Source organism: Podarcis erhardii (assembly GCF_964252035.2).
Source record: "Podarcis erhardii genome assembly, chromosome: 6".
In the NCBI taxonomy this organism is placed as follows: Eukaryota; Metazoa; Chordata; class Lepidosauria; order Squamata; family Lacertidae; genus Podarcis; species Podarcis erhardii.
In genome coordinates this window covers 71,577,089-71,594,858 of record NC_138510.1, presented here as the reverse complement: position 1 = coordinate 71,594,858, position 17,770 = coordinate 71,577,089, and the positions used below count along the sequence as shown (strand labels likewise).

The 17,770-nt window shown below is 42.8% G+C and overlaps 1 protein-coding gene across 1 annotated transcript in view; it reads right to left on the bottom strand.

Moving 5' to 3' along the window:
• LOC309344257 (uncharacterized protein) overlaps positions 1 to 17,347 on the bottom strand; it is a 50,569-nt gene extending 33,222 nt beyond the window's left edge. The window contains exons 1-12 of the mRNA XM_081866507.1: positions 17,175 to 17,347; positions 16,808 to 16,985; positions 14,466 to 14,606; positions 11,817 to 11,967; positions 10,824 to 10,935; positions 8,731 to 8,899; positions 7,236 to 7,457; positions 5,632 to 5,856; positions 3,855 to 4,032; positions 2,504 to 2,610; positions 1,445 to 1,669; positions 330 to 600 (exon numbers count right to left, since the gene is read on the bottom strand). Of these exons, the coding sequence (XP_081722633.1) occupies positions 330 to 600; positions 1,445 to 1,669; positions 2,504 to 2,610; positions 3,855 to 4,032; positions 5,632 to 5,856; positions 7,236 to 7,457; positions 8,731 to 8,899; positions 10,824 to 10,935; positions 11,817 to 11,967; positions 14,466 to 14,606; positions 16,808 to 16,960 (1,954 nt within the window). The 5' untranslated portion in view covers positions 16,961 to 16,985; positions 17,175 to 17,347. The remainder of the gene's footprint in view (positions 1 to 329; positions 601 to 1,444; positions 1,670 to 2,503; positions 2,611 to 3,854; positions 4,033 to 5,631; positions 5,857 to 7,235; positions 7,458 to 8,730; positions 8,900 to 10,823; positions 10,936 to 11,816; positions 11,968 to 14,465; positions 14,607 to 16,807; positions 16,986 to 17,174) is intronic.
• Between the last annotated feature and the right edge of the window lie 423 nt (positions 17,348 to 17,770).

The window sequence follows — 17,770 nt, the reverse complement described above, 5'->3', positions numbered from 1 at the left end:
ACAGATAGCTTTTGCATGGCTTGATGAAACTAGGGAGCCCAGATCGAGATCTTGATATATAACGGTTCCAGTTCACATATGCAGATAAGGCAAATCACATGCTACAGGAAAAGCCAAATACATACACTGGTATTGGTTGCAATGTATGTACTCTATCGGAAAAGAATGAATGAATTTGCCACTGCAAAAGATGAACAGCCAAGATCAGCTTTTGAATCCAGCATGTCAGCTTAGATGATGCTAGATTTGATGAGTTAATATTCTGCTTCAGGGAAAAAATAAATAAATCCAGAATGCATACTGCCAATAACATTTCGAAATAAACATACCTGAACCATTGTCAAAAAGCTCCACCTCTTCAGGTGTTCCAATCTCTGGCTCAACTGTGGCTATGACTTTTGCACCAATAACAGGTAAGAATCCTTGGCTGACTTCTGCATAAATAACCATCGGACTAGGAAACTTATTGGTATCGCTATTCATAAAGGACTTCACAATCACCGGGGGCACATTGACAGATGCTGCTCTAGTTGTGACTGTTATCGATATGACCTGAGCGTTTGAATATGTATTCTGAATTGAGTAAATCCAATCTCCTGTCTGAAATGTAGAAGAATATTGCATATCTAAGTAACATTTGTGAATACAGTTCCATTCCTTTGGTTATTGTTGTGCTTTGATAAAGATGGATGTCATTTTTTTACAAAATATATATCTACAAGTGCAGAACGTACCACCAGAAGCATCAAGCTGGACATATAACGCTCGTTTACTCCTTCCACAATGAGCGGCAGTTGCGGTCCACTGCGGTGCCTCCTTAGACCTGCAGAGTCTCGCCATCTTTCCACAGCCACTGCCGCTCCCTCCTGGCCACAACAGAGCACCACGGGCACCAGTAGGCCCACAGTTTGAATCAGCCAATCTGCGGCAGCCTGGGCGGCAGGGCTTGGGGAGAGGACCTGAGGGACACAGTCTTCCCTCAGGTCTGCTCCCCAGGCATAAAAGTAGGTCGGGGCTGCCCTAAGTGGCGCAATCAGGCAGAACAACAAAGGCCTCAGACTTCGCATGGTATAATGGACTGCCTAATAGTATAGATATAACATAAGATTCCTGCATTGCAGGGGGCTGGACTATTTTATGCTTGTGGTCCCTTCCAACTCTACAATCCTACAGTTCAATGATTCTATGATTATTCTGTGAGATTCTGCCCTATAAGGGATAAAGTAACAAACTGGTCAGTTGCACAGAAACTATCATTTCAGACAAGCAACTGAATGTTAAATGTTGTAAGGCTTAGTAGTGAATGGCTCTTAAATAATTTGCTGTAGTTACACAACCCTTCACTAACACAGCTATAGTCATTTCTCCCTTTTCAAAAAGGAATAGGCACATTCCTAGTCATGGTTCAACGCATAGAGAAGTTTGATAAGAGCTCAGTTTTTACCTCTGCGGTTCCATCAATCTTGAGGCGAGCTGTTCGGACATTGGTGTTATCAACTGCAAAGTCTTTTTCGGTGTACTCTCTTCCTTTGGGATCTGTGAGCAGAATTTCTGGTGGGGATGTGTCCCACGTCACCACAAAGAAAGTGTCATTCCCCACTGTTTTATCAATGGTTACAATACCATTCAACTGGTCTTGGGAACCGACGCTTTGCCCTCTACTTTCAAGCTGTTGGTGAGGGGAGGGGGGAGAAATAAGTATACAGTATCTGAAAAGTTTTATAAATTGAATACATATGGTTTATTTCCTTTCATAAGATGTAAAGAAATGAGTGGCGGTACATTGTTTAGAAGGTGCCTTCACAGTGGTTAGTTCTGCTGGACAAGTAATACGCAATACTCAGCCTTTAATAAAAATGCTGGTACAGTCATGACATGATAGGTCTTGCCCCATACAGATATTGGTTTGTCCAGTGGTGATAAATTTACTTTCTATCAATATTTCAATGTTAAAGACATGGAGGAAGGCAGATAAGCAGCTACGTTGAAACAGGTGGAAACAATCGCACCTCTACCTCAACAGCCTTGGAAATGGCCAGCCAATATTTGGACAATGCTAGATGAGGGAACTCAAATCTCCAGTTTCCACATTTTGGCAATGGGTAGCTGGGCTGGAACCATGGTGCTGGGTTGTTGTTTTTAAAGAAACACTTTCCCCATATGCTATATTCCTAATGAAACCTCTTCTCCAATTTGTTATTTATCCAGGCAAAGAAAAATGAATTATATTACACATTCATTTGAACTCAGAATGGTACATTGTGAAATGTTTCAGCTCTGCCAAAATCCATTTTGGCCGTTTGCCCTTCTCTGTTAATTCTTTTAATACCTGTTCCTCCCCCTGTTCAATAATAGGAAAATGTGGGCTGTAGAATTGATTTCACTCTGTGTTGACTTTAATTCTTGTAGGGTGCCTAGTAATTTTAAGCAAATAATAATAGCGATAGTGATGATGATGATGATGATAGACTGCTGCATGCACTCAAATCTTTGCAGTTCAAACCTGAATAGATTGTTGACTGATATCTCCACTTCCTGAAGAAATTCCACTGAAAGCATCGATGAGACCGTTGGAATCCAAACTGTCAGTGGCAGAAAATTTTGAACCTCCTGAAATGTGGTTGAAATAATAATAATAATTAGAAGAATTTTTCAGGTGGAATAAAATGCAATTAGCTTTTGTATCATACCTTGTAGCGGCCACTACATGGCGGCGGGGGGGGGGGGGGGATGGTGAAAATTTCATTGAACGATCACATAATTCTTGCACTAGGGTTTTTTATTTCATAGAATGCCACCCCCCAAGGTGTTTGTGTTTTGTGGTCATAGGCAGCAACTGGAATGGCTAAGGAAAATTTAGCCCACTTAACTCAGTGGAAGGAAAGAAACTCTAGATTTTTTTATTGCCCTTGTATCTCACCACCTCACCTAGCTCAGTACACACAAACCCCTTCCAATTTTATCCTCACAACAAGTCTACTGAAAGATAGTGCAAAGTGAGCTTTTGTGGCTGAACCTCAGTCTCCCCATTTTCAGTAGGCGTTCTATCCTCACAAATGCCGTAATGACAGAATACCACATTTATTCAAATCTAATGCTCACTTTCTGGGGCCAAATCACGTTGCGAAAAATGAAGGTACATGTTAGATTCGATGGCACATTTACATTCGCCAGCAAATTAATTTTTTTGTTTGTTTCAAGGTTCTGAAAGTTGAGGTGTTCATTAGATTTGGTGATGTACATGTATGAGACTCGAGTAAATGTGGCAATAGGACTTGGGATTGTTAAGGATGATGGTTTAATTTCCTGAAATAGTCATATTTATTCATGTTAAATTTCTGTGTGCTTTTAACATGGGTTTTTCCTTGGGCAGTAGCTCTCTCATGTGATTGGGTGACTGTGAGTCACATGTGAGAGGCGTCCCATTGTGTAGAGACTGTTATTCAAGCACAGTGGAACCTTGGATGCCAAACACCTTGGAACTCATACATTTTGGCTCCCGAATGATCAAAAACAGGAAGTTGAGTGTTCAGTTTTCGAACGATTTTTTGGAAGCTGAACGTTCAGCGTGGCTTCTATGGCTTCCGATTGAGTTCAGGAAGCTCCTGCAGCCCATCGGATTCCCGGAACGGATTAAAATTGAGAACCAAAGTACAACTGCAACTGTTGTTTTTAACTGATTTTCTGTCTTCTCTCTCTGTGTGTGAGGGAAATGGCTGCTGAGAGAGGCTTCTCTGAATACTGCTGCAGACAGTATGTGTCTGAAGTGAAACAAACTTTTTGCAAGACACCAGCTGGCACTAAGTAGCACAGAAGACTCCTGTAAGACTCAGACATTTCGTTCAATCACTTACCCGTCATGTCTGCCAATCTTTCTAGTTCTTCTGCAGCACTTGGTCCCAAAGCAATGGTATGAATTATAGACCCACTATTTTGAACTTCTTCGAAACAAGAGGTTATAGCAGTATCTTCGCCATCTGTCAAGAGCACAATTTCACAGCCTTTTGTAGTTGAATACTTTTGTAAAAAGACCTGTTTGGAAAAAAAGGATTGAAAAATTAACAGCAATTAGTAATTTAGAAGGGCACACACTTAAAGTGTATGACATAACTGCTACAAAGCTCTGCAAGTATGTTGTACGGTTGCTGCTCTGTGACATATGTGTGAATTAATTTCGTACCTCTATAGGAAGTGGACTGCAGTGAGATAAGTGCCATATATGTTACTGTTAAGGGAGAAACAGCATTTGCTGCTTCACTACTTTCAAAGGGTAGAAAATATGTGCAAATTGGGTTGCTCACTCCTCTCTCTAGCTGCTGTTCCACAACAACTGCCATAGCATTCCCCTAAAATCCATGCCTAGGAACAGAAGACCTCACAGTTTCTCTTTTTTTATATTCTTAAATTTCAATCTCTGCAGTTATGCAGCAATTTCAGAATTTTATTTTTAAAAATCCTCATGAAAATTATTCAGCATTTTAGTGCAAATTTCTAATAAACATGTTTTTTATATGCAGTTTTCACTCAAGTGCATATTTTTGCAAGCAGTTTCTCCTAATATAATGCATCTTGATTATAGATTTTTTCCCATGTGATTATGCATCTTGATTAAAGGTTTTCCAATAATAGATTCCATTTCATGCAAACTTGTACATAATATGTTCATTTTTGTAAACATTGGTGAGCTGGAAAACTAAAGCAATTCATTTTGGATTGAAAACTAATAAATTGAAAACTAATTGAAACTAATAAAAATTATTATCAAAAAAAGAGAGAGGAAAACTTAAAGCACCAAATTTGGAAAATTTTGAATTTTGCAGGGCAGTATGTTTGGGTTGTCAAATTGCTTAGGAAAGTGATAAACTCGACTTTAAATGCAAACTGAACAAATTCCCCCTCCCTATCCCCATGCTTGGAGACACCAGCTTTAGCACTCTCTTTGGCCTCAATATGTAAAGGGAGAGAAAGCATATAGCTTCCGCTGCAGGGAATTCACAGTGATGCACTATAGCTCCTTCACAGTTTAGGACAAGTTTATCAGGCTGCCCAGTCCCTAAGATCATTGCTAAGTCAAGCAGGAAGAAGAAGAAGAAGAAGAAGAAGAAGAAGAGGAGGAGGAGGAGTTTGGACTTGATATCCCGCCTTTCACTCTCCTTAAGGAGTCTCAAAGCAGCTAACAATCTCCTTTCCCTTCTTCCCCCACAACAAACACTCTGTGAAGTGAGTGAGGTTGAGAGACTTCAGAGAAGTGTGACTGGCCCAAGGTCACCCAGCAGCTGCATGTGGAGGAGCGGAGAAGCGAATCCGGTTCACCAGATTACGAGTCCACCGCTCTTAAACACTACACCACACTGGCTCTTTTGGCTCCACTCAAGCTATGAACCTGAGCTTTCAGGTGAGTAAGAATCCAGAACTGGTTGAACACCACTTACCCAGGCAGCAAACCACCTACTAACAGCACCTCTATCTTGTCTGCACTAAATTCCAGTTTTCTTGGCTTTTATGAGACCTGATATGCCTCCTAGAACACAACTATTATATGCAGCAACCCTGCCTTCTTTGATATGTGGCTAGTCAACTAAACAGAAGCATAGGAAAAAATTAATCTAGATTTTTTTCCTTCTCCTTCACCTGAAATCCTGACCGCACTCCGGAACATATGTTGGTTCCTCCACCAGCTGAGGTAGGAAGATAGTCCGCAAGTGTTTGCCGCACGCTGTTGCTGCTGATCTGTTTCAAGCCAGTCAGAACTGATGCTCTGTTGTTGAACGTGACTATCCCAACCCAGGATCCCGCTTCAATAATCTGCAGGACGAATATTTCCGCAGCTTGCTTCAGCCTACCAATGCGATTGTTCTGCATGTGAATAATAATAATTAAAAAACAAACAGCATTCACAGACTTGCCAGTGCATTCTGAGAAGCAAATAAAAAAATTCCCTGAAGCTTTATTTGTAAGTATAGTGATCAGCAAAACATTTGTGAATATAGACAAATCGATAATGTTTCAGAGTATCCAAATAACCTCATCCATCTTGTGATTCAGGGCGCAATCCATCTGGAAATTTTTCTGAAATGGATGGGAGGTGCACAACAGCAGCTTTCATTTCAACACGGCTTGTCTCGTGAATTGTGCTCTCGAAGAATATTTCTCCTATAATATTTTTGTGGCTGCTGAACACATTGCCATATGTTATATATGGAAATACCAATTCAGTTAACAGAATCTTGTTTCTATTTGCTTAGCAGTTGTTTGGTTAGTTAGATGGTCTTTACCCTGACTTTCAGTCAAATGATTCCCATGTCTCTTGAAACCACTTCAGGGATTATCACCAGAACATTGGTAGCTGCTGAAGCTTCCTGTCCTATTGAGAATCCTAAAAGACCTGATTGATCTCTTTAGATATCTCAACCGAATGCTTGCAGTTGGATTTCCCCCTTCCTCCTTCCATGCTTCATCCATTCTGTCTCTCCCCTACCCAGTGTTTTCCATCTCCCATAATCCATCACTTGCTCTGGGGTCCCTGCACCAACACAGAATGTGACTGAGGTTGCCCTCTGGCACACAACGGCCACATTGCCCTTCCCTGCAGCTCACCTCCTGTATGAATTTGTTACCGCAGCAGGATAAATATCCAAATAAACTTATATAATCAGGTAGACCAAGTGTGATGAATGTTTGCTGAACTACAAATCCCATGGTCACTGGCCATGCTTGCTGGGACTGACCGGAGTTGTAGTTCAGCAGTAAGTGGAAGGCTGAAGGTTCCCTACAACTGAGAAACAACAAAATTGAGCCTCACTGTTCCTATTATAGAGTGTCATTTACTACAGAAATGTCAATGCTGTACTGAAATTTATAATAATGATTTTATTTGTTATACCCTGCCCATCTGGCTGGGTTTCCCCAGCCACTCTGGGTAGCTTACAGCACATTAAAAAATGTAAAACATCAAACATTAACATTTCACAATACAGAGCTGCCTTCAGACGTCTTCTAAAAGTCAGATAGTTGTTTATCTCCTTGACACCTGACAGGAGGGTGTTCCACAGGGAGGGCGCCACCACCGAGAAAGCCCTCTGCCTGCTCCCCTGTAACCTCACTTCTTGCAGTGAACTGCCAGAAGGCCCTTGGAGACAGACTTCAGTGTCCATTTGTTTTCGCTATGGACATGAAAACCATGATTTTTTAACTTTCTCAAAACATATCTTCTGAACAATGGAAATCAGACTTACCGCATCCATACTTCCGGAAACATCAAGCACTAGACACAAAACTCTCTCCTGTTTTTTCAGCAAGGAGACAGTGGGATCAGGTGGGGGAACCGTTATTGGAGATGAACTGGCAAAGTCAGGAGAGTCCATAATTACTTCCCAGGTGCTCCTGTAGTTGCACATTTTATTCTGCAAATTTGTTGCTTTAATATTATGGTTGCTTTTGTTACAGAACTGAGTAACCTAAATAAAAGATAGGAAGGACAGGTCAAGATCACAACCTCATTAGCAATTCCTGCTTCATGGCAGCTGTTCCTTAGGAAGAGGTGCTGCAAAGATTGACATTCCTTGGCACACAGACAAAAAAAGGCTACAGGGTGTTCAGCGGAATTTAGTTCTAGACGTCTGTTGCCCTTAACCTCACAAAAATGCAATGAGAAGAGTTTCCAAAGAGTCTGTTCTAGTTTACTTATTGACATAGCTGTCAACTCCCCCCCCCCCCTTTTAAGGGAAATTCCCTTATTCTGAATAGGATTCCTCGCAAGAAAAGGGGAAAGTTGACAGCTATGCTTATTGACCTCCCAGGCCTTGAACAGACATTCACTTCTCATGTCACAAGTTAATGTCTGTGGCGATCACACAGGGTCCCCAGACATTTCACCGTCTATTGATCCCTGTGCCACCACTTTATTTCTCGCTGCCACCACCCAGGCCCTACCTGGGACAATACTGAGTCCAGTCAGGGTTAAATTGGAACATAAACTTCTGTTTATTTATTGCAGTTTAACAAGTGTGTGGTTTCATAAACGGTCTTGGTCAATTACAATCATGGGGTACCTATCCAGACCTATAACTTCTGCTACCTGCTCTCACTCACTAAACAACCTCGCAGATATTTACTTGTCTTCCTAGCTCCTAACTGTTCCTGACTCAGCTTATTTCACTACGCTAACTCAACCTACCCACAGACTCTATCCCAATTCACTCCCACTCCAACCAACCACCCAACTCCCAACGAATTCCCCCTTCGCCCCTCCCAGAGTTGGTTTTATAGTCCCTCTGACTCCACCCCCTGGGTTCTGATTGGGTAACCTGTTTAACTATTTCCTCTCCAGCACTCTCATAAGTTAACGTCACAATGTCCATACATCACTACAAGGGGGAGTCTCAGTGCTCATGTGGCTGAAATAGCAATGGCAGAACACAAGAGGGAGGTATAAGATAACACAAGAAATCCCTGGTGTATGCAGGAGTAGAAGAAATCCTGGGCAAACCTCAAAAGTTTAAAAAGTCAAAAGGGGTGTGTGTGAATAGAAAAATGTTGTCTGTGTGAGCCTCGTTCTGCTGTGAAATGTTTTTTTCTGGGCTCCTGCAGGTGGAGGAAGAATGCAGTCCATTCTCCCCTTAAACACGGAGGTTGAGGTTGCCTACCTCCTTAGCAAAAAATAATAATGTTGTGTTTTTGAAGGCAGACACCGGAGAAGAATAGATCCCAACTGAGATTTGCCGTACTTACCGAAGGGAGACTTTGCAAATACATTATAGAAGCTGCAGTATTTTGGCGCCTGCTTGGGAAAAATACGCATCCATGTTCAAACAGCTGAGTTTGGGGATCAATTTTGCAACGTCTGTGTTGTTTGCCACCAAGTGGGAATATGTATTGACCGGCGAAATCCGTCGAGCACCTAATCAATATAATAGAAACAGATAATGGTCAGTCAGTCTAAAAGTCGAGAAATAAGCAATTACGTGCTGGCATGTTGTTGTCCATGCCACAGTTGCTAAAACGCCCACCAGTACTCCCAGAAGATCGGACTATAGAATTCTAAGTAATGTGGATATAATACAGTTTGATTAAGAGCTCATCCACTTTTGAGTGGCGTGGCACAAGTGGAAGTGATGATGAGCCCTCAGTCACATAGGCTGCTTCCAGACAAGCATTTTATGTCACAAATATATGGGTCTGCAAACAGGGATTTTTGTACCATTTTAAGGCAGTTTTCTTCCTGTGGCGATAATGTGAACCACTGGACTAATAACAATTTTAATATATATTTTTAAAGTGACCTAATTTACACAGAATAGTCAATTCGGGGGAAAGGTCTCTTTTTTCCTAAATGACTATTGTGTGCAGATTAGATCAGTCATTCATTCCTGCCTTGCTGCTATGGGATATAAATTAAAATAACAATAACAATAGAAAGAATAACGATAACGATGACGATGTAGCAGCAACAACAACTGGATTTGGCTGTAGAAATGTTTAAGACTGACTAGGGCCGCCATACCTCTGGAATTTCCCAGACATAGCCAGGATTTGTCCGTTGAAAATGGCATCTGGGCAGAATTTTCGGCAAGCGGCTAAAATGTCTGGAAAAACCCAGGTATATGGCGAGCCCATATTGGAAGTGTTGTTTTTTTGGTGATTTCCCTCAAGTGGTGATTTCCCTCAACTTTGCCCCCCCCCCAAGAAAAATGCTCAACGACCTTTGTGTCTGGATTTTCACTTTTTGAAATATGGCAATCCTAAGACTGATCTGTGGGGACACGGGTGGCGCTGTGGGTAAAACCTCAGTGCCTAGGACTTGCTGATCGTATGGTCGGCGGTTCGAATCCCTGCGGCGGGGTGAGCTCCCGCCTTTCGGTCCCAGCTCCTGCCCACCTAGCAGTTTGAAAGCACCCCTTAAGTGCAAGTAGATAAATAGGGACCGCTTACTGGCGGGAAGGTAAATGGCGTTTCCGTGTGCTGCGCTGGTGCTGGCTCGTCAGAGCAGCTTCGTCACGCTGGCCACGTGACCCGGAAGTGTCTCCGGACAGTGCTGGCCCTCGGCCTCTTAAGTGAGATGGGCGCACAACCCTAGAGTCGGACACGACTGGCCCGTACGGGCAGGGGTACCTTTAAGACTGATCTATTGCAACAGTTGCAACCAGACTGTCTAGGGGCGTTGATTAGGTTGGTCCTATGCCTGTGCTAATTGCTATGTCCTGAAGGACTCCTTGATATGAACAATGGGAAGAAGGCTTAATGGAGTAACAAAGGGTCTCTCGACACCCTACTTATGCTTTTTTATGGGATGCATGAGTGCTTGGAAGACTGCAGCTGATAAGGAGTTGGGCAAGAAAAAGTAGGTAGTGGGCAACATGACAGTGACCTACAGAGATGGCCGCGTGGCACATCTAGAGCAGGTCTACATTCGGGGGAGCAAAACCCGATTCCTCATCTTGCCCGATATGCTGAAAAATGCGCCAATGCTGAAAAGTACGGAGAACGAAAACCAGGACTCTGGGGAAGGGGCAAAGCTGCTATCCTGAAAGCCAGAGGAAGAGGGCATGGCATGGGGCATGACACATTTTCCAGAAGTGGGGGTAACTTCGGACGCAGCCTTTTCTCAATGAATTTAAAACTGTTGTTGTGGAATGTGGTGGTGATGGGCTTTTGTATTATTCAATAAACGTGTTTCTTACAAAATGGGGGGGGGGGAGAGAAAAAAGGTACTCATTGGGGGTGCTGTCCACCAAGACATTGCAGCATTTTCCCCTAATGAATAGTCTCTTCTGTATATCATCAAATTACAGTCTAGGCAATAACTGGACGGTATGGGATGGTACCTTGTTGCTTCAGGCAAGTTGTCTCCTCCAGTAGCATAGAAAGGTGCATCGTTGTTATACTCATCAAAGACACCCCATCGGAGATGAGCCCACTCATGAACAAAGACTCTACCTGTGGAAGACAATGACAAAGCTCAATGTGACACACTTTTTGGGGGCAGGGGGAAGAAACATATAATGTACAACACACACAAGCAATTAAATAACTATGAAAGGGATAGGCAACTTTTTGATCTGATTCAAAAGTCCCTCCTTCCCTCCCATCAACGTCTATAAGGCTTCAGTTCAGTCACGGTGCAAGCCAGCAGTGGTGTTGTGGTTAAGAGCGGTGGACTTATAATCTGGTGAACCGGGTTCGCTTCCCCACTCCTCCACATTCAGCTGCTGGGTGACCTTGGGCTAGTCATACTTCTCTGAAGTCTCTCAGCCTCACTCACCTCACAGTGTTTGTTGTGGGGGAGGAAGGGAAAGGAGATTGTTAGCCGCTTTGAGACTCCTTAAGGGGAGTGAAAGGTGGGATATCAAGTCCAAACTCTTATTCTTTTTCTTCTCCTTCTTCTGACAACATCTTGTAGCACAGCCTCATGACTTTGTCATGGACTCTCATGTTGAATTTCTGACTCAAACCATTGACTTGACCTCTTGATGGAATATTGCTGGGCTTCACCTGTGAGTCTTTAGCTCTCACAACACAGGGTATTATTGGCTAATAAATAAAGCCAATTTATTAATGGCTTCAGGTTGAGGGGATGAGGTGGTACGATGGAATGGGAGCATGTTCAGCTAGCTTCAAGAAGGGAGATGTTGTGACTGGAATATTTTCTGATGAATCTGACGTGGAAATATTGCTGATCTGTTACAGACAAATTAGGAGGCTTTCGAGTAATTAAGCAACTACATTTAAGGAGTTAATGGAATTCCTGAGAAAGCATTATCTTTTGAAACCTTGACTCACATTTTAATAATAATAAAAAAAATAAAAACAGGTACTACCTCGAGGACCATAAGCATTATACAAATTGTCATTGATCAAGAAGTTAGGAGTAAAATGAATGTATCGCCCTGGTTCCCCACATCCGCCATATTGCAAGGTGTAGGGATCGTCTCCATATTTGGGGAAAGATTCTGCCACTATGACATCGGCCTGAAATAAAACAGAACACGGCTAAAAGATCACAGAGAAAAGAAACAACCAACACCATTGATATTAATCTTATACGGTGATTAATCTTATACGGTGATTTTGGTTCTGAACAGAAATACAGTACAGTGGTGCCTCTGGTTACGTATTTAATTCGTTCCGGAGGTCCATTCTTAACCTGAAACCGTTCTTAACGTGAGGTACCACTTTAGCTAATAGGGCCTCCTGTTGCTGCTGCACGATTTCTGTTCTCATCCTGAGGTAAAGTTCTTAACCAGAGGTACTACTTCTGGGTTAGAGGGGTCTGTAACCTGAAGTGTTTGTAACCTGAGGTTCCACTGTACACAGAGTTGGGCCCTAGGGTTGCAATGCACATTTAAAAGAAGTTATAGCCTATTGGGGTATTCGCCTAAAACAGCTGAGATCGTCTTTTGAATAAGTACCTGTGCAATTTGTGAGGTGTGCAGCCTAATACTATGCAGGTAAGAAAGTCTTGATATTCAGTTAGGCTTACACTCAGTAAAGAGCATATCGGACTGCAGGGTTACTGTCAGTGAATGTATACATAATCACAATGATAGGCTGTCCAGATCTCCAGACTGTCTATATTTTGTGAAAGAGATTCAAATGCACACTCGTAAATTCTGATCTGTATAAGTGAAGTGGATTGAAGTGCTCTGTCACCCTAGCACAATAAATCAGTTTGTTTTGAAACGGCCTTTTGCAGTTAGGAAATATGTTGAGAAACGAGTGGACCAATGATCAACAGGAAGATGTATAACACCCTGCATAGAAATCAAGATGAACGTTTGTGTAACCCATGGGTAGGCAAACTAAGGCCCGGGGCCCGGATCCAGCCCAATTGCCTTCTAAATCCGGCCCGCGGATAGTCTGGGAATCAGCGTGTTTTTACATGAGTAGAATGTGTCCTTTTATTTAAAATGCATCTCTGGGTTTTTTGTGGGGCCTGCCTGGTGTTTTTACATGAGTAGAGTGTGTGCTTTTATTTAAAATGCATCTCTGGGTTATTTATAGGGCATAGAAATTCGTTCCTCCCCCCACCCCCTTCAAAATATAGTCCAGCCCCCCACAAGGTGTGAGGGACAGTGGACCAGCCCCCTGCTGAAAAAGTTTGCTGACCCCTGGTATAACCTTTCAGAACAAAAATGCTCAATATGCACTTAATGTTCTCTAACCTCTGCATAAGGAGCCCTTATCACTTAAGAGTAAGCAGGATGATGCCAAAAGCATAACTTTGGGAGCCAAAGAACTGTAGGCTAAAACAAAAGTATCTCAGAGAGGTAATGTATATATGTGTTTATATGCTAATGCTAGAAGTATCCCAGCCAAGATGGGCAAGCTGAAGTACTTGCTCTTAGAGGATAGTGTGGATGGAGTGGGCATGATGGATGTCAGGTAGAATGGAGAGAGACAGTGGGACATGGTTATATCTGGATACTGACATTATAAGAAGGCCAGGCAAGAGCATCCTGGAGGTGGTGTTGCTCTGTACATCATAGAAGACATGGAGTCCAACAAGCTAGGTTAAGAGTGGTTGAAGCCTTGTACTAATCTCCAAAATAGATGGACCTTTACAAGGATCCGTCACTTGGGTTAAAGGAATCAACATTTGATGCCTACGATACAAGCATATTATGATCATATTATGCCTCGTAAATCTTCACAACAGCCATTGTGTTGGTTATGCCAAGAACTCGTGACTGATTGACGTTTGAAAGTGAGCATACGCACTGAGAAGTGAGTTTAAAGAATGAAAAATGCTCAGGATCACCAAAAGGCTTGTTACTTTGCTGACTTGTGAAATGGCAAATGCTTCAAGTACTTTTCATAGTCCATGACAGCATATGTGATAATAAATTTGTTAATAATAGAAATAAATTTTATTTATACCCCACCCTCCCCGACTGAGACCGGGCTCAGGATGGCTAACACTAAATATATAAAATACATTAAAAACACAAAATCAAACAATTAGTTTAAAATACAATTCAAATCACATTTAAAATCAAAATAAAATTAAGGGGGAACCCATAACCCATGAATCATAACTGTAGGGGTAAGGAATTAAAATTTCACCAGGCCCAGCCACTTGTGCTAGTATTTAAGATTTCTCAAAATATATTTTCCAGTTCCTTATTTCATGCATTCCTTTGAGGATAAAGGGGGATCCTGTTTTGGGAGCGCACCAGGGTCCCCAACCTTTTTAATCTAGCCTTGACCATTATCACATCTGTAAGAACAATATGTTTTATGCAGCCCAATTCCCCTAGACTTACCTTATCATAGGTTTGTGTGTAGTTACTCTCTGATATCCACGTTCAATCAAATGTAAACTCAGTTGCAAAAGTGATGCAAAAGTGATGGCATAGTTTTATTCTGTATTTATTTTTCCCTCTGATCTTTCCATTTGCCCCAATCTTTTCTTTTTTAAAAAAATACTACAAGTACATTTGCAATTTCAAGTATTCCCCTAGACTTACCTTGTCATAGGTTTCTGTAGTTACTCTCTGATACTTTGCTTTGTCTTTCCATGTTGAAGGAATGACAAGTTTTACAGCCTTGAAGTAAAATCTTTGTTGTGTAGCACTGAAGAGATACGTTGACGCCTCTTTGACCATGTCCTAACAAGGAAAGGAAAGGAAAGACCTCTGTCTGTCAGTGACTAGTATCTGCATTGGGTTTTACGGAATGTGCCCTTTGGTCTTTTCTGCCATCTTTCTTTCCCTAAATCCCTTTCTCCAAGGGTAGGCAAACTAAGGCCCGGGGGCTGGATCCGGCCCAATCGCCTTCTAAATCTGGCCCACGGACGGTCCGGGAATCAGCGTGTTTTTACATGAGAAGAATGTGTCCTTTTATTTAAAATGCATCTCTGGGTTATTTATGACGCATAGGAATTCGTTCTTTTTCTTCTTCTTCAAAATATAGTCTGGCCCCCCACAAGGTCTGAGGGACAGTGGACCGGCCCCCTGCTGAAAAAGTTTGCTGACCCCTGGGCTAGTAGATGCATTGCACATGCCTGCATCAGGCACATTTTTGTGTGGATACTCCTGCGTCATTAACTGCAGCCTGGCATATAGGGATTTTAGCATGCAAAACTGCACCTGAGACTCAGCTACACAGCTGCAAACAAAACGTTTTAAGTGTGTTTCAAGTGCAATATACAATGTGACACTAGATGGCGAAGGTGAGCCTTATGGAAAATTCAATGTACGGTATATATATATTTTTAAAGTTGGTTTGTGGTTTTTTCCAAAAGCATTTTCAGAATGGTTTTTATATGTGTGTAGATTCCACCCTGATATGAGGGGGAAAGAAGTTCTGCAAAAAGTTGTACCTGACAAACTTCTGGGTAAATTACCTCCTGTTAAAGACATTTTTGTTTTGTTTCTCCAAAGTGGTAGCCATTTTGTCAAGTGATGATGGAGGGAAGGGCTGTTCTTGGTAGTGACATCCCACTTCTGGAATTATCTCCAGAAATTTGGTGCTTCACAGAGCTCTGATTAGTTTAAACCTATAATCCTAGATAATTTGAAGGATTTCCAACTGCTCAATCAATATGCCATGTGGTGTTTAAACCTTTTGGCAAAAACCAAAACTTTTGCGCCTTTTCATAACCAATTTTGCTTTTTTCTTGCACTACCAATCTATTAAAAGATTTCAAATGTCTTTTCATGGGGTTTGAGACAATAAAATAGTATAAACAGCACACATAAGTTCAGCCGATGACCATTTCACGTGCGGCTTCTGTTCCCAGCCCCCGAGTGTGTCAGCGGAGTTACTTTTGTAAAAATCTACAAGCAACTTATTACTTATTTATTTCTTATTAATTGATGGGGTGTTTTGCATCTGCAGGGTCACACCGCACATTTAAAGCCCACGACTTGACCCCAAAGATTTCTGCATATTGTAGCTAATTAAAAGTGCTGGGAACAAGTAGCTCTGCGAATGGGAAAGGTAAAGCTGGGGGAATTCACTTAAAATGTGTGTTGGCTGTGCTTTAAATGTACAGTGTCAAAACTTGAGCAACATTCACCTCCAAGTACATGGCAGTGTTCTGGCACACAACAAAACCACACAGAGGTAGGTATGTGGTCCTTCAGGAAGTCAGTTGCTGTTTCACAATCTATCTCTCCCTTTCCCTCTATTTTCAGCACTCAGGGTGTGAGCACCAATGCATGTATAGAGCAGGGGTGCCAATTTGAATAAAATAGGGGGGGGGGCAGATCAGTGGCGTAGCGTGGGTTGTCAGCACCCGGGGCAAGGCAAGTAATTGCGCCCCCTAACCCATGGATTTGCGCCCCCTAACCCGTGGATTTGCGCCCCCTAACCCTAACCCCCAGATGTTGCGCCCGGTGCGGCCGGCCCCCCCTGCACCCCCCACGCTACGCCACTGGGGCAGATAAGTCCTGCCCCACATAATCAATCACAATATGCATCACACAAACATAATTTCAATGGCAAAGCCCATCAACTTGGGGGGGTGTACCTGGCCCCCTCAAATATTTTACTGGGGGAGTTGAAGAGAGCTCGTCCCCTAGGAGTTGGCTCCTATGTTACAGAGCCAAAATGGTGGCACCAGTTCACAAGAGGGAAGGATCAGAAGATTTGGAGTCACTGCAAGTTTTGCAGATTTTTAAAATATATATTTTTAATGCGTCTGTGGGGGAAGACAGCCTGTTTTCTTGCAGCTGCCATATATGTCTGAGCCTTGTTGTGGGGAAACCTACACTCATAAAACGCACAGTGCATTTTCGCAGTCTATCACAGTCGCTGAGGGGTAAGATGCTAATCAAACATGTTCACAACTATTTAGCCGTCTTACCTTTATGCGGTCAACAATTTTGTCATCTTCAGGTATCCTAGGATTGATGGCAATGACCAGGTCTTCAAACCCACCGTTGTCGAGTTTTACCATGGTACCTGCCACCCAATGCAGTACTTGCAATGCCAGCAGAAGCTGACAATTCATCATCATCTTTGCTTGCGCCTCTTAGTCCAGCCTCACAGAGAGAAATATAGAAGGGTTATTTAGGCAAGTGCTTTGAAAGAGAGAGGCAGAGAGAGGCAGAAAAGCCCTTTTTCGACAGGACAAAGAGTGCTGCAAATCAACCCAACCCCACGTTTCCTTGTGCTATTCATCACAAATACCGTTAAGTTCTCATTCAATAATATAAGGCACTGCTACTCACTTTAGAGGCTCAGAACACGAGCCTGCTGGCTAACACACAACTTCACAGGGAAATGAAAGTAACCGCAGTACAAGAGACTGGGTGGAGTGCTCCAACGGGCAATGGGAAACTGATGTTTAACTCTGTCATTGCCATCTCCTTAGAATAAGATCTGTTATTTGCTTATTGATGTAAAGCTCCAGAATGTATTTTGTAGAGTTAAGCTTTCACCTCTATCTGGGGAGCCCTAAACTCCAGCACAGCGCAAAATGTGTATTTGTGTCTCTAGATTCCTGCCTGCTTCCAGCTCAGCCACCCACAGCTCTGGCCAGTCTCCTTCCTATCAGCTAGGTCAGGGGTCAGCAAACTTTTTCAGGAGGGGGCCGGTCCACTGTCCCTTAGACCTTGTGGAGGGCTGGACCTACCCTCTCCTGAAAGCACCCCTCCTCCTGAAAGGAGCCCCCTCTGCTGCCACTCACGCTGCAGCTGCCAATGTTGCCTCGTCTTCGGCAGCAGCAGCGGCGTCCTCTGCCTCGGCCAGGGGTCCGTGGGGCACAAAGCCCATGATGCTGGCCTGGGCGGCAGAGGCAGCCTCCCCGCCACCTCCTGCCGCTCAA